Genomic DNA, 17,859 nt, shown 5'->3' on the forward strand with positions numbered 1-17,859 from the left:
TGAAATCGCACTGAAACCATGCAACAAGGTTTAGTGCACCTTAAAAGAGTAAGTAGAAGACATGCCTTATCTTGTCTGTTATCAGAAGCTATGCAGGTTCAGCTCTGGCTTGTGCTCGAATGGGGGACCACTGAGGATTACCAGATGTTGAAAGCTTTTTCACTTCTGACCTCAAAGGACCTCCTCAGCAGATACATAGCTGTGAAATAACAGCAGCTTTGACTTTTTGGGGGCACCTTGAGCTTACATCCACAAAACACTTAATGCTTCATGCATTTCTAGAAATATTGGCAAATTTTCCAAACACAAACAGCTTATCAGTACTTTGCTCATGATAAATAAAGACCTTGATGTTACGTAACACATTCCACTGTGCAATGACAGGAAAAACATTTGACAAGATCTTAATACTTTAGCATGTAAAGATTCAGCCATGACTCATCAAACCACAGTTTTCTTCAAAACAAAAGAAAAAAATCAATGAAGTTGCATCAAATTGTGCCTGGAGCATCCAAATTTGCAACAGCTCCTGCAGCTTGAAGAGTCCTGGAACAGAAAAACTTAGCTCCACAACTGCACCCATACTCAGCTATGTCCTACCAAAAGCGCAGCAATGCCACCATGAAGCAGCCTGTGGAGAGGAGGCAGTTGAAATCGCTCACCAGCTTCTCAAAGACAGAATCCCTCTGTTTTCTATCCTCGATGATTTTTGCCAATGTGAACTCAAGCGATGATTTCTCCAATCCAGCAAGTGCCCTTGAGCCTCAACCTAACGGATTAGGTTTCAGGCTCAAAGTACCATGTTCTTGACGAATGTCAAATCATTTGCTTCTTTGCTCAATAGAAAGTGTTGATTTAGTCAGAATTGTTAAAACAGTTAAAAAAAAAACGGGAACCATTTATTTGTGTTTTTAAGAAAACACTATATGAGTTTTGGGGTGTGCCATGCTGCCGTTTCCTCCAACTTTGTATTCAGGCCTTTCTGAGTTTGAGCAAGTCAAGTTAGTACTTGGATGGGAGCAGTAGTTCAACACTTTCGTATAACAAGTTGCGCCCTCAGCAGGTTTCACGTTCACCATAACTGTAATAAAAACTGAGGACAACAGAAGTCACAGAAGGCCTCTGTGTGTCAAGTACTCATGAAATAATTAGCTGTTCCACATCGCTTGTCATTGCAGGTCTTGATGCTGAACTCAACCTGGCTATGGGCGCCACTTCTGACGAACCAGAAAGATAATTAACCTGCCACCCCAGAACAGCTCACTTTCAGACATCAAGAGGGAAACCGAAAGGGATGAGAGGCCTTCAGGTGTCTGTCTCTCACTCGGAGGATAATTGACTGTTAGCAGAGCTCCATGTGTCTGCTACCTGTTTTCCTCTCACACTTCATATAGAGAATTTAGTATAATTGGCAAGGCAGATTTACCATCAAACTTTTTGTATTCCTGGAAGGATACAGTTCTCGTCAGCCATGGGTATATATAAATATGTACTTAAATTGTCAAGTTCATTTAGGAATGTGACATAGATTTATGTCTACTTGCCTGGTTTACCTGTGCTACATGAATTTTTCCCCCCAAAAATAGAAGAACTCTACTTTTGATCAGCTACATTTGACGTTTGCTTTATTCCTTCACTGATATCAGCCTTCTATTTTCAAAAGAATGATCTTGTTGTTAATAATTGAACACACTCCCACATCATCTTTGCTCTTTCAAGATTTTTGGGTGTAATGCAGTCTTCTTATGATTTTGTTACTCAGGATCGTGCAGGAGGACGGCTGCTACATAATTTTGAGACTTTGGGTGTAGAGATCTGGAGCAAACAGTGCTTCATTGACATGAAAGGAGATATCCTTACCACTTTATTTCCTGAGCTTAGTATTTAAGGCATCGACTCAATCATTACCGCTAGCTTAAACAGAACACCATTCTCTGGACAAAAAACATGTATGTCGCAACATAATCTCAGTTATTCATGGATCTAGAATTGTGGGTTGATGTATTGATAAGAAAATGCAATGTATCAAATCCTTAAAGAAGTGACAGTGAAGACAAAACTACAGTGTTAATAATTAAAAATAATAAAATCTTTTAAAGCCCACCGACATCTTTGCTAATCCTTCTTCCAACGCTTCCCAGTCAGGCTCATGATGAATGACCCTGTAAATGGTTTTACGTTTTTTTGCCATGTCATCAATTCATGGACAGAATCTCAGAGGAGTCAAGAAAATCACCCAATTACATCCACACCCCTCATTGATCTCTCCCCACTCCTTGAGATGCAGAAAACGAAACACAAGATACAAAGCATTGATATGCACCACTGGAGGGGTTAAACAAGTGATTAATATTCATGCTTTTCCTCACACAAGGACGCACAGCCTGGGGGAGGAGTTTTTCAAACCATGAAGTAGGCTGACAAACACAGCTTTGAGATATCACCAATTTTACAGTTATTCTGGCTAAAATGTAAGCAAACAATTTCCTTCCAGTCAAATATTTACCCTCTTGTAACTGTAGTTTGGTCTACAACCCAAGGACTGGCCTACAGACCATCTAAATCCAGCACACTACATCTGATAAGAGATTTCCCCCAAAAATCAATAAAAGGCAGCTTCACAGGATGCCCGTCAGTATGTATGTCAGTCTGTGTGGATAACAATGACTCTGTACTGCTATTAAACTTGACTTCAACAGAGGTGCTGTCAACATTAGATAGGACATAAAATCGACCACCCAAGAATCAGCAACCAAAGTGAGCTACTTGCTGTCACACAAGGTACCCAAGTAATGAAACCTTGCTGACACAAACCCACATGTCAACTGTTCAAGGTGTTTTCCTTTACTTATTTAACAAGTCAGGAATGAGTTTTTACGGGCTTGGTCACAATCAAATTTTGGAAGTGCTTGTTAGTGCAGGGAACACAATTCCACTTCCATCCAATAGGTTTGAGCGAAGCTCATAAATACACAGTGGCTACCAGTGCAGGTCTCACTGTCCTCCCAAGTCAAGTCAATTTTTTTTCTTATATAGCGCCAAATCACAACAAAAGTTATCTCATGACACTTTACAGGTAGAGCAGGTCCAGTACCACACTCCTTCAATGAATTTCCACCTAACAATTCTCCATCAGCAAGCACATCCTGCAACAGTGGTGATGAAAACCTTCCTTTTAACAGGCAGGAACGTGGAGCAGATCCAGGATCAATGGGGACGGCCTTCTGTTTTGACTGGTTGGGGGGAAAGAGAGCAGGAGAGTGGGGCAGAGACAAAGACAGATAATGGAGGAAGACAGATATGCAGAAGGAAAGAGTGGGACAGAGACAAAGACAGATACAGAGGACAACAAATATACAGAAGGAAAGAGAGGGACAGGGATAAAGAGAGAGAGAAAGGGAAGAGACTGATGGACAGACGGGGATGTGAGCAGGTGGAGCCTCTTCAGGTCTGCAGCCTCCTCCAGCAGCACCAGGATCTGGGAAGCGGGGAGCCTGAAGGCTCTGGAAAAGAAGACGAGTTAGTAATACATATGAGTATGATTTATATATGACACATATAGGAGGACAGAGAGGAGTAGAGAGAAGCCCAGTGCACCATGGGAGATCCCCCAGCAGTCTAAGCCTATAGCAGCATATCTAAGGGCCAGCCTAAGCAGTCCAACTATAAGCCTGATCAAAAAGGAAATTCTAAAGTCTGCTCTTAAAGGTAGAGTGGGGGTCTGGGTCCTGGACTGAAACTGGGAGATGGTTCCACAGGAGGGGAGCCTGATAGCTGAAGGCTCTGGCTCCCATTCTACTTTTAGAAACTCTAGGAACCAGCAGTAACCCTGCATCCTGGGAGCGAAGGGTTCTAGCTGGGTAATAGGGGACTATGAGCTCTGTCAGGGATGAAGGAGCCTGACTGTTGAGGACTTTGTATGTTAGAAGGAGAATTTTGAATTCTATTCTGAATTTGACAGGGAGCCATGCAGAGAAACCAGTCCAGGAGAGACATGGTCTCTTCTACTAGTTCTCGTCAACACGTGGGCAGCAGCATTTTGGACCAGCTGGAGAGTCTTTAGGGACTTACTGGTGCAGCCTGATAGGAGGGAACTGCAGTAATCCAGCCTGGAAGTGACAAAGGTATGGACTAGTTTTTCTGCATATTTTTGAGACTGGATGTGTCTGATCTTAGCAGTGTTTCGTAAATGAAAAAAAGCAGTACTAGAAATTTGCTTAATGTGGGCATTAAAGGAAAGATCCTGATCAAAGAGAACACCTAGGTTCCTTATGGTCGTGCTGGGGGCCAAGGTAATACCATCCAGGGTACTGATCTCATTAGATAGGGTGTCTCTAAGATGTTGTGGGCCCTGGACAATAACTTCAGTTTTGTTAGAGTTTAATAAAAGGAAATTATGGGTCACCCATTTTCTTATCTCCTTTAGACAGGCCTCCAGTTTAGCCAGCTGTTTTGTTTCATGTGGATGCATTGATAAGTACAGTTGCATGTCGTCTGCATAACAGTGAAAATGAATCGTGTGTCCTTATAATGTGACCTAGAGGAAGCAGGTATAGTGTGAAGAGGACTGGTCCAAGCACAGAGCCTTGTGGAACACCATAACTGACTGCAGTGGTTTCAGAGGTATTATCAGTCGTTAGTACGAACTGAGATCAACTAGTTATTATGCTTATTCATCTTTTCTAAGCTGTAAATGTTGCTATGATGTCAGATATGCTTGTTGAACATGTCAAAGCATCACATATTGAGGTACATGCTGTGGGAGCCAAAGTGTGTTTTATGTGCTAGTATATGCTTTTGTTTGGTTATATTTATTAGTTTACATGAATGTCAATAAATAATTTAGTTTATCGAATAAATAGTTTATTAGAAATAGGCAAAACATTGATTTGATTTAAGTCATGTTTATTTTAAGAGACCCTCTTGTAACCTTTTATGAGTCATTCTATGCTACTGTCGCTTTAAGTAAACAGGCCTTTAGCACACATATTCTTTTAAGAGAGCTGAGGCTTAATTAAGACTGAGCCACACAATTTTCTCACCATAGTGCCTTTTCTGATGAAAATCCTTGACTTTGGATCACTCCGGTAACCAGATGCTTTGAAAAACTTGGAATAAATACGCTTTGTTTAATATTTTTACTTTGGAATACTATGGACATTTTGTCCATGCAGTGAAGGTGCATGAGTCAAGTTAACCTGGTTTGGAACTTCAACTCCCACTTTTGTGTGAAACCTTAGTTCTACTTGGATGAATGGACAGATAAAGGATTGGACACCACAAGGAAAGAAGAATCAGAGGGGAGGGCTCCATGTAACCTGATGTGTCCCCCAGCAGTCTAAGCCTGTAGCAGCATAGCTATCAATGGTTCAGGGCTACCTGAACCAGTCCTGACTGAAGGCTCTGTCATAAAGGAAAGTCTTAAGCCTAGAGTTTAAAGTAGTTAGAGTGTCTGCCTCTCTGACCCATGGAGAGAGCTGGTTCCACAGTGAAGTAACTGAAGGCTCTACCTCCCAGTCTGTTTTCAGAGATACTGGGAGTCACTAAAAGGAGTGTTTTGAACCTACATAAGAGTTCATTCCATCACGACTTGGCAAATTCGCGCAAATGACGCGACGCGAAAGTTGCGTTCGCATCCGGTGTGAACACACAGTTACACTAGCCTGCGCTCCCCTCTCATGAACCAGTCTACCATCCAGTCCCCCATCAAGCTGGCTTGCTCTCCCTGCCTCCCCTACCAGAAGCTTCCTTCTTCAGCTGTTATTAACATTTCTATGTTTCCCACATTTTGCATTGTAAACTGTTTTCTTGTCTGTAACAACATCTACTGCACGTCTGTCCCTCCTGGGTGAGGGATCCTCCTCTGTTGCTCACCCTGAGGTTTCTCAGATTTTTCCCTGTTAAAAGGGTTTTCTATGGAGTTTTTCCTCTGTCGATGTGAGGGTCTAAGGGCAGAAGATGTTGTTATGATGCCATGTGAAGCCCTTTGAGACAAACTGTTTGTGAAAACGGGCTCTACAAATAAAATTGCCTTGCCTTGCCTCCTCACACACAGACAGGCAAGCAGTACAAGGTAACAAAATTCAACCTCTTGTCTGACCATCATCCATAGGCATAAGTTCCAGAAACTTTGCAAGGTGTTTCTGAAATGTTAAGGAAGCAGCAGAGACTTGCTTCACTGCCTCTCCTTTAGAATATCTGCTGTTTAAAAGAGCATTTGAACACAGAACCGAGAACAAAACAGAGAGCAGCAAAGACCGTCTCTATTTTATGGAGCAGTTTACTGCTGGACAACCGAGGGAGCTGGTAAGGAGCTGTCTCCATATTGAAACTGAGCAAAGCTGCTATGAAGCTAAGGGAATTCTGGAAGAACACCAGAAATGCTTACAAGATTTCAGTGGCATATATTAACAAAGCTTTGAACCGGTCTACCATCAAGTCTGATGACAGAGAGGCTCTTCAGTCTTTTGGTCTCGATCTCACAGCATGTCATAATGCTATGACCAATGTAGAGTATATGGAAGAGCTCAATAATGCAACTAACAGGTGTGCTATAATCACCAAGCTCCCATACAAGCTGAGGTAGTGATGGAAAAGCATTGTCTGTAGCATTCAAGACCACGATCACCAATTGCAGAGCCAAATTCAATGACCTTGTGGAATTCATTAACAAGCAGGCGAAAGTAACAATGCACCCACTGTTTGGTGGTATGAGACTCCTCAAAGAGCTCAGCTAAAGGTAAAATGCATGAGAGGTCACATGGGAGAAGTGACAACAAAATGAACCTTTCGTAACCTTTTGTTAGGAGCCATTTTTATGCTACTGTCACTTTAAGAAAACAGTTCTTTAGCACACATATTCTTTTGAGGGAGGTGAGGTTTAATTGGGACTGAGCCACACAGTTTTTTTTCTGTTTTTCAGTTCCTTTTCTGATGAAAAACCCATGATTATGGATTACTGTAACTAGATGCTTTGGCAAACTTGTACTAAATACATTTTTGTTTAATATTTTTACACTGTAGCGGCACACTGGTGCAGTGGTTAGCACTTTCGCCTCACAGCTGGGTTCGATCCTCAGCTCGGGCACGGGATCTTTCTGGGTGAGTCTGCATGTTCTCCCTGTGCCTGCGTGGGTTCTTTCCAGTGCTCCAGCTTCCTCCACAGTCCAAAGACATCAAGAGGGGACCAGGTTAATCCAGACTCTAAATTGACCGTAGGCATGGCTGTGAGTGTGTGTGGTTGTCTGTCTATATGTGTTGGCCCTGTGATGGACTGGCCAAGGGTGAGCCCCACCTCACCCCGAAAGCTGCTGGGATAGGCTCCAGCTCCCCCCCCCCCCCCCATGACCCTTAACAGGAATAAGCGGAAGAAAATGGATGGATGGATGGATTTTTACACCGAAGTCCTGTGGATGTTTTTTCCATGCAGTGAAAATGCATGTGTCAAGTTAACCTGGTTTGGACGTAAGCAGGCTGTTTCAGCTGGCTTTGCATGCTGTGTGTTACCATGTTTTTAGAAGTGTTTTACCAGTGACATCAAGGCGTCCCGGAGTCCCATATATGGACAAGCTAACTGCATGCACTAACCCTTATTCCAGCCCCACTTCCCCCCGCTCGCATTGGTAAGTATTATTACTGTGAATTGCTCGCTTCATGGCTGCAATGGCTTCCAGAAAATGTGGTTGGTGTTTTTTGCTTGGTTGTGTTGAAGATTCCGAGGCCCAAACTGGAAAATGTTACCAGTGTCTTAGCTGTTTATTTTTCATATCAGTGATCAGACAATAGGGGTTGCAAGTCACGTCCTCTATTTACCCTAACTCCTGCACTGGGGATATGAGGAGGGGATGTTTCTCAGTTCTTGCCAGCCCTTTGGAAGTCCTTGGAATATTGACCAATCACAGAGTGGGCACAGCAGGAGGCATACAGAAAAGGAATGGTAAATTCCACGCAGATGGGACATTTTCACGGGATGCAGAGGAAGAGATGCAGCGAGAGGCACAGTGCCCTGACGATTCACAAAGTCTTCTCTTTTATGCCTCTTTTATTACAATAATACATAGAGGGAAACAGAGTCAGAATGAGGGTACAGATCTTTGCACCTTTGATCCACAGCAGAGACAGCAATGATGCAAAATCAGCAGCTGTATGAAAGAGCAGATGGTGTAACAGCATAAATCATTCAAAACAACATCATGTGGCCTTGCATGTCCCTCACCTGTTGCAGAATACTGGGACACCATATGAATTCACACACTGTGTTGGCATAATGTCGACATTGTTTGGTTATGTGTAAACAAGCGAAGTGTCTGCATGGCCATTATATGGTACTGTTGGGGAGTGGCTATTATGACAACGGTGGGTTGTAGAACTTCAACAGAGTAATGACCGTGTCAGCTACTGCCATGTTACCCTTATCTTAACAAACCATGATCTTTCCTTAAACCTGGGAGCTTTTATCTCTAAAACTTCAGAAGTCCTCTTCTTTCAATACAATTTTGGTTATCGTGGCTTTCTGCGTAGGTAGTTGGACCCCAGAGCAGACATGCAGAGAACACAGCACACATGGGTAAGTGCAGCAAAAGGAGTTTAATGAGCCAAGGGAGAAGGGGGTTTGAGGATGAGGTGGCAGGGTCCTGTGCATGGGGCTTCCCAGGGGCAAGGTGCAGCAGTATTTAGGCAAAGGGGTATGAGTCCATGTGAGCAGGGGCTGGTTGACAGAAGCAGGGAGGCAGTAAACTGTGGACAAGGTAAACAAAAGGTCACAACATGAGTGCAACAAGAAATGATCCAAAACACTTGGTACTACAAAAGGGGAGTCAGCCGAGCGTTACCACATGGATGACTCCTCTTGATGTGGAGGAGCAGTGGCTCTGCTACGAGCACCTCCTGGAAGAGCTTTTCCCCCTCTTTCTAAGGGAGAGCCTAACCCCCCTCCAGAGGAAACTCATTTTGGCCGCTTATACCAGCTTCTGCAGCCGAGGATTGGAGCGCCAATTTCTCCACTCTTGACTGCCACCTATCCAGAACACCACCTGGCCCCTTTGGCCCCTCCAATCGATGGTGAGCCCATGGGGGGGCAACAAGTCCTCTAAGGGCTGTGCCCGGCTCGACCCCACAGGTGCAGGCCCAGCCACTGGGCACTCACCAAGGAGCCCCGCCCCCAGGCCTGGTCTGCTCTCGGGCGAGGAAAAACTTTGTTGAACTTTGTTGACTGTCATTGGTCTCTTTTGAGCTACTCTTTTTCTGGTCCCTTCCTTATGACCTGTTCTGAGCTCTGGGGATCAATGGGACATGCAAACTTCTGCACCGTGATGAGGTGGTAGCTCAAGAAGGAGTGTGTATGATTTATTACCAAAATATCACTCAGCTGCAGAGATCTGGGAGGCATAATTATTTAATTATTGAAAAATAATTATTCAGCATGGAAAGCACAAACTCTGCAGCTGCTGTTGATTAAAATCAGCTCTGGTGGTGGGGGAACGAGGCCCAGAGGAGATGCTTTCAGGCACTTCACACACTGTACAACGTTCATTTGTCGGCAGTTTATTGCAGTTCACAGCTCTCACACAGTCAACTCCAAATTAATGCTACAGCTGGCTTCAAGTAGTTTTAATAGTCGCTCACTGGCAAACGTAGTAAAAGAGAGAGTTGATATCTGCCTTTAAATGATCACGCTTCACTGTATTGTTGCCGATCACCACAATTTCTATTAACATATCAGTGTATTGTTTATTTTGAATATCTGTATACATTTAAAAAGCCATTCCTACTTTTCTTTATTACCCAATGTGAAATTGTTCAAGGAGATGAAAAACTGTAAAAACTATCATTTTGAAGCGAGGAGTCCATGATGAAAGCTTAACATAGTGGAAACAGAGACTTAATGCTATACTGGCAGTGGAATCAAAACCTACAGTTGAAATGGGTGTCAACAGGACAGTGCAACGATTTATTTTTAGCACAGTGTCTTCTAGACTTATTATTGAAGCTGAGATTGAAATTTCAAGAAATGGATTCATAATATCAATCAATTGAAGCCTAAATACAACTTTAGTATATATAGTATGAAATTAATTGTTTGGTTCACTGGTGAGATACAGAGCAGTTCACCGCTAAGGCCTTAGCATCAGTCTGTAGCCTGGCTTGTATGGGACAGTTGGCTCTCGTGAAACCACATATGGTAGTAAGTTTATTTAATGGTCCTGAAAGGATTTAAAGCCACCCCCCAACCAAACAGCCAACGTTTGGTCCACCATAAGTCAAGTCAAATCAATTTTATTTGTATAGCGCCAAATCACAACAAAAGTTATCTCCTGACACTTTACAGGTAGAGCAGGTCCAGCACCACACTCCTTCAATGAATTTACACCAACAATTCTCCATCAGCAGCACATCCTGCAACAGTAGTGATGAAAACCTTCCTTTTAACAGGCAGGAACGTGGAGCAGATCCAGGATCAGTGGGGACGGCCTTCTGCTTCGACTGGTTGGGGGGAAAGAGAGCAGGAGGGAGGGGCAGAGACAAAGACATAAATAAGGAAGGAATGCTGACCCCCCCCCCCCATACACACACACAAAAAACTTTTTTTTTGTAACACTGACTATCTACTTACTTAATTTTATTTATCCATCGTCGACTTCCGCTTATTCCTTACTAATAAGGATCATGGGGGGGTGGAGCCTATCCCAGCATCTATGGGCGAGAGGCGGGGTTCACCCTGGACAGGTCCCCAGTCCATCACAGGGCCAACATACAGAGACGAACAACCATTCACACTCACATTAATACCTACGGTCGATTTAGAGTATCAATCAGCCTCGTCCCCAAATTGATGTCTTTGGACGGTGGGAGGAAGCCGGAGTACCAGAGAGAACCCACGCAGGAACAGGGAGAACATGCAAACTCCACACAGAAAGATCCCACGCCCGAGCCGGGACTCGAACCCGGAACCTTTTTGCTGTGAGGCCACAGTGCTGACCACTGCACCACCGTGCAGCCCAATTTTATTGATTTATATATTTATTTTTACTTACACGCCAAGATCAGTTTTGGATAGCTGGGGAATTATTTCCTCTCTGACAGACAAGGTGGATCAAACGTGTCATTCTGCGGTGACTGGACTGGTGCTGCTTGTCAGGGCTACAGGAGGCGGGCTTCTGCTCTGTTCTCTACTTGGACCAGCAGCAGGAGAGATAATCTGGTTGCTACTAGCATTAGAGCTAGTGTTAGCATTAGAGATGCTGGTCCTACATTGACCTTGGATGCATTTAAAAAATACAGATGTTTTCACCTGCTTTTCAAGTGGGTGGGGTTGATGTGTGTGATGTGTTCTTTTCCTGCACGTGTGTCGACGCAAAGCATGTAGAAGCGGAGTCTTCCCAAAACTGATGACAGAAGAGAGTTGCAAATAGGTGAAGATGTCGAAGGTGAGGAAATGCTATTTGCTTTGACCAGGTTCTTTGCTGGGTTTGCTATTATCATGACTGTCGATTACAGAGTTGAGTTGTTACCAGAGAACAGTCACATATATCCCCTTTCACACTGCACCAAAAACGCAGATGAACACGGGTGTTTGGGCACTCTGAAAGGGTTGACTCAGCATTTCGACCCGTGTCCACCGACCCTCCAAGCAACCCGGGTGTTTAGCGGCTGGTTCAGTATTCCTGCTGATGTCCCCGAGAATCTATTTCACTCCTTTTTCAAACAATTTACATCAATGTATATGATCTTAGGTGAATTAATCTATGCTTGGGAACTCCCACTAACCGGGAACCCTGACGTGAACTTCACAAGCGCAACCGTGTTTATAAACTTCTTGTAGAGTGATCTTGCACATCTTTTTTATCAATCATGGCAGCGCACTGGCAAGATCGTGAAGTCTGCGAGCTGCTCATCATCCGCGGTGAAGAGGAGATCCAGTGGCGGATTTCTGGAACCGTAAGGGACGCGTGATTTATGGGAAAATCAATGGTATTTTGAGTCATGGTGCACTTTTACGTGTAATGATGACGTCAGTGCGATGACCTACTGGAGAGAAAAACACAGGCACGCAGACCTCACAGGGGGAGCTCAGACCCGCGTCTACTGGAAGCTTGAATGCGCCCTAATGCAGATCAAACGCGGGCACAAAAACCTGCTTTGACACGTGTGTTTCAGTGTGAAAAAGGTATATGGTTTGTTTTCACACATTTTAAAATTTTAAGTCAGACTTACACAATAATTAGGCATTTTCCTTGCATTGTGTAAAGGTTCTGTGCGTAATTTGAACGCTGGTGGCCTAAAGAGAATTTGCATCTCTGTGCTGGTCTGTTCAGACATCATTGTTAAAGCCATCAGAGTTGAGTGGATTGGCTGGGACTGCAACCTCAAAACACACATGCAGGTTAGTTGTGTGTTCATTTTTAGTCGTCTCTGATTTCTGTCTTCAGCATACTGGTGACACACACCGAGGCCAGTGTGGTGGGTAAATCTATCCACCTTACAGTATGTGCTTGGCCAGTGTTCTGACTCAATCTATCTGTAAGGTCATTTAGTTGCGGCAAGAATGATGTGCTGATAGCAAAGAAAACATGACTACATTGAGTGTCTCACAAACATCACAGTTATATTCTCACTCTGAATCTGTAATTCACTATTAAATTTGGAGCATCATAGCTATACTGAGCCCCTGTGCCCCTCAGGTGATGAAGTGTGTGTATGATGGGTTTCCTTTCATCTGCACTCACACTAACAGTGAAAAAGGAGTGCTGGACTCCAGTCATTTAGCTCAGCTGCGGTGAGAGCCGCCTCTTTCTTCTTCTCTCTAATGGGACGTCTGTATGAAAACCACAAAGGTCTCCGACATCATCTGAAGCATACTAATGCATTGCTTTGACTTCTGGAGGCACATTGAGTTATTTTTGTAAAATCACACTCCCACAGGGACTAAGAATGGTCCTCTCTCTACCTTAGGTTGTGAACATGTAAATGGGCTAACATCATTCTTCCCAAATATAAGTGTTTTCATGTAACGAGACTCATTATGGATGCAAAACACGACAGCAGATTTATCTTTGCTTTTTTAAAACCTCCTCCATTACTTATCAGGTAAAGCAGAGCTCCTGCAGCACACACTCATTTTGAAGTTGACTTTAAAGCTTTCTTCACACTCATTTTGAAGTTGACTTTAAAGCTTTCTTATAACTTCTTGATATAAAAGAGGATTTAGACCACCTGTCCCAACAAGTAAATAAGCTTGACTTTAAATCTGTGCATGAGACTGATTAGAAATGAGTAGTAACAGCAAGAACTGACTCGTGTTCTTGGCCAGGCCTGGGGGGAGTGTCCCTATGATCATGAGATATTCTCTGAGATGTGAGCTCCTGCAAGCAGGGAAAGCTAAGTTAACTAACAAGACTCAGCCAGCTGCCATTACCACTCAGGGTAAACTTTGACAGCCAACTACTGGATGTAAGCTAGGCAAATTGTAAGCATCATCTAGATAAACAGCTCAGTAGCAAATTCCTTGGGACAAATCGAGTGCTGCTGTTACACACTTGAGCTTGCTGGAGATGAAGCTCACTCAAGCTGAGTTATATTAAAGCCTGAATGTAACGAGCCCTTTTGGCCCCATCTGCACCATCTCTTATTCTCTGTTATGGACCTCCAGTTTGTGTACCTGCGTTTAGGGTCATGAGTGTTCAGTGCCTGTTTTATTTTGGTATTTTTTCCTGTCTTTGTCAGTTTCCTGCCTTTTTGAGTGCTTCACATGCGTCTGTCCTATTAACTCCTTCCTGCCCTTGTGTTCTCCAACTGGGTCTTGTTTTTTCTTTAGCTGAGTGTACTTGAGTTTGGCAAAACCTTAAGTACTTTTCACCTGGTTAGACACAACTTAAAAACATTCTCACCCACTACAACACATTTTGCCTGTGATGCACTTGTGTTGCATAATGGTATCACAGGTAGCAAAAGTGAAAATATAGTTTAATACGAATTCGGATTGGACTGTTAGAGAAGACGGATTGGAATGTGTGCTCTCTGCCCCAAACCCAAACACGGCAATCTTATCAGCTACTGAAGGACATCTTGCCATTGTTTATACTCCTGGAGAATTTTACCCGCGTTGGTGACGCAAAAATTGCACGCACTCTCCCCCCTCCTCCTCATGCTCTTGACCTCCCCCACCCTCTCCACCCTTTCCCCCACCCCATCCTGCCTCTGCTCTCTCCACCTCCTTGGAGTGGCAGCGCCGAGATCTTGGCTGCAGCCTACCCCCCCAGGATCGGCAGCGTGGTGTATGCTGCGATGCCTCATTGGAGTGTGTAATTTGAAATTTTTCGCAAGGGATTAATAAAGTATTCTGAATCTGAATCTGAAACTCAATTAAAGCACAGTTGTCTCAGATTAAACACAGCAACTGAAAATTCATGACACTGGTTGTTGATGTGACGAAAGAAATAAAAACCAGTTCAGGAAGCCCTGGTTGTTGAGGTTTCACTATTCGCAGAAACGATCTGAGAGAGTAAGAGATAGAGGTGGTCAAGGAGGAAGAGGAGGGCTAAGGCAAAGAACAGTTATTTCTGATGAAATACAGGCTACAGTTATAGACTATGTTCTTGTCCACGGTATGACAATGAGGGAAGCAGGACTACAAGTGCAACCCAACCTCAGCAGATTCACGGTGTCCACCATAATCCGGAGATTCAGAGAGGCGATAAGGTCATTGTTTTGTTTTTTCATTACATAAATGTTTCCAGTGTAACTCAATACAGTCCTGTGAAAAGGTATTTCAGTACATCAATTTGCCAATATACTTGTAGGTCTGGTACTAAATGCATATTTTTGTAGCTGCAGGTTCTCTTCTTGTAGAATTACAAGAGTGCCACAACAGGGTAGGAGAACATCTATGTTATCCCCTCATGTCAGCCTGGTCCACCAGAACAATGCAATTAAACTGCATGAAATACAGCAGATAATCATTGAAGACCATGTGAAGTCTTAAGGCATCCTCATTGTTAGCTTTCCCACCATTGATTGTGTCCTCAAACGCAACACAATGCACATAAAGCAACTGTACAGTGCCCTTTGAACATAACTCAGAGGGTCAAGACACAGAGAATCCAGTGTGTACAGGGAGGTGTTCAGTTTGTCTGTAACACTTACAAAACAGTATTTTTTTTTTCCAGAGAGTGTTTCAAACACATTCCCTGGAAATACCACGTGAATATATTTTCATAGATGAAGCTGGGTTCAGTCTGATCCAAAGGAGGAGACCGGAAGGTGTTTGGCGAATGGGCCATTATTGCAGTCCTTGGCCAGCATGGTGGCAATGTCATGTTATGTGCTGCCATCAGCAATCATGGGGTGTCCACCATCATGCCACCTTGGGGCCATATAACACCCAACATCTCTTTACATTACTTGATCATAATATTGTGCAGGGGCCTGAGCAGCAAGATGATGAACAGGCATCATGTCTGTCATTGTGTGGGACAGTGTGAGTTTTCACTGTGCCATCGTGGTAAAAATGATTCAATATCAATCAAAAATCATGAATGTATTCCTTCCACCATTCTCCCCTTTCCAGATTCCAACAAAGGAGTTCTTCTGTTCATCGCGTTGGAGGCTTTATGACCACCAGCCCTACACCAGAGAAAACCTATTGCAGGCCATGGAACGAGCCTGTAATGACATAGGTGTGGAGGGCATGCCAAGTGTGGATCCAGCATACAAGGAGTTGCCTGGCCAAGGAGAATGTGGCATGGCCAAATTTATCCACTTGACGCAGTGGATGAAGAATTTTACAGGAGATACTGGGTGATTTCCGTTAGTTGTAATGTTATTCTTGGTTGTTGTTTTTTAACTCTACAAGGGCTAAACAGCATGCTTGTTTTGCAAAAATGCATTTTGCCTATTGTGGACAGTAAAGATTTCTACAGCTTTATATTCTGATTGTTTTCCTTTCCTATGTTGTATGTAATGACTGTTCCATTTTGATGAATGGTTTTGGGTTTGATCTAACATTTTTTGCTTTTGCAGGAAGAGTCAGAAGATTTGTGAATTTAGTTTGAAAACTGGGTCCTTGCATGATGTCTTTGAGCAGTACACCCATCCCTTAACTGTGATTGTTTTTTTCACAGGTGTTACAGCACAATCTGCGTCAACAGCATGTCCTCCTCCCACTGACTGACAATAAACAAACGTAAGGTGGGTGTGCTCCAGTTAACTTAATTACATAAATGCATGTCACATTACCATGAATATATGCACCAGAATACATATTCAAATTTTTAAGTTCTTCTCCTCCCCAGTTTCCTTTTTATTTCCTAGCTTACTCAAAGTGATCAATTGTGGATACATATAAAATGCACAGATGTAGCTGTGCATTATTCATTAACACATGTTTGAAACTGCTCACATCTGAGTCTGATTATCAAATCTTGCTATAACTCTTAACATCCAACTGAAGCAAACAATAAACAATATAGTTTTCACAGTTTTGGGCCTGTGCACCAATTCACTCTAGAACACACGTACATCACGTTATTAGTATAGTTGTCACATTGGTGGTATTTCTGTCCTGCACCAGATGTGGATAACTGAGAACAATTTCCTCCTTTCATCACCTTTAAAATGGTTTACAGGATGACACATTCTCACATGGCCAGTAATCAAGCGTCAGACATTCCGTTAGACCTGCCTTCACCAGGCTACCAGAATCAGCACAAGAGGAGACAGACTGTCCACACAAGGAGCTCAAGGTTTAACAAATGAGGTTTATTGGTGTACTATGGTCGTGGTTCCTCTGAGGTACAACAAACAAGTAAGACACTGACAAAACGCACGGGGTGCAAACACTAAAATTTGGAAAAAACACTAAAGCTAAACACAGTCAGCACTATAAGCTGAAAGAACGATAACAAAGGGCAACCACCAGACGAACTCTGGGCTGAAATAAGAATTTGGAGAGGAAAATAAATTAAGGCTGAGAATTCAGTGAGCCAAATTAGAATGGGAACGGAAAACTACGGAAATCAAAAAGGTCAGCACACGCCTGCGATAATCCAGGAAATTACTTTAACAAAATACCACAGAAATACTGGGTCTTCTGGCACATCACAGTGGCTCAGGAAAAAGTGGAGCGAAATCACACTTAGAAAAGAAAGTTCAATCAATGAGGAGTGCTCTCTACTCGGACTAGAAAAATATAACAATGAAAAAAAACTAGAAAACAGCGACGAGGCAGCAAACTCGGAAAAAACTTACAAAATGCACGTAAGGTGAGCAGGTCAGGACGACGAACACTATTTAATATTCCAGCAACACAGAAACCACCAGCTCGGACTTATAGACCTCTGCGGCACACAGGAAGTGTGCCGCAGAGTGACTGACAGGGTGAGCAGCCAATTACCAACCAACAGGGGCAGAACTCGGAACTGGGTGGAGAGAGAGGAATTAGCACAGGAATGCTGGATTATAACAGTACCACCCCCCTAATGAACGACACCTGGCGTTTGCCCTGGTTTATCTGGATACTTAGTGTAAAAATCCCTGAGCAGAGTGGAGTCGACAATGAGCGCCTTCAAAATCCAGGAGCGTTCCTCCGGACTGTACCCTGCCCAGTCAACCAGGTATTGGTAACCACGCCCTCTCCTCCGCACATCCAGGATTTCGGTCAGTGTAAACAGGCCCCCCATCAACCATATGGGGGGGTGGAGGGGCGTCGGCCGGAGGGTGCAGGTTACTGTCCACCTCCGGCTTGATGAGGGACACGTGGAAGACAGAATGGACTTTCAGAGCTGCTGGCAGAGTGAGGCGAATTGAACTGGCATTAATTATTTTCTCAGTGGTGTAGGGACCAATAAAACGAGGTGCCAGCTT

General features: G+C 43.6%; 1 protein-coding gene across 1 annotated transcript; it reads left to right on the top strand.

Moving 5' to 3' along the window:
* The first annotated feature begins 6,596 nt into the window (after window positions 1-6,596).
* LOC147268830 (uncharacterized) lies at window positions 6,597-16,164 on the top strand. Its single transcript, XM_086193123.1, has 4 exons — window positions 6,597-6,739; window positions 11,359-11,426; window positions 15,566-15,795; window positions 16,119-16,164. Exons 2-4 carry the CDS (start codon window positions 11,418-11,420, stop codon window positions 16,162-16,164), a joined length of 285 nt encoding a protein of 94 aa, XP_086049249.1. The 5' UTR covers window positions 6,597-6,739; window positions 11,359-11,417.
* The last annotated feature ends 1,695 nt before the right edge of the window (window positions 16,165-17,859 follow it).

Source organism: Aulostomus chinensis, chromosome 2 (assembly GCF_037954235.1).
Source record: "Aulostomus chinensis isolate RoL2024-O1b breed Wild chromosome 2, RoL_Achi_v1.0, whole genome shotgun sequence".
In the NCBI taxonomy this organism is placed as follows: Eukaryota; Metazoa; Chordata; class Actinopteri; order Syngnathiformes; family Aulostomidae; genus Aulostomus; species Aulostomus chinensis.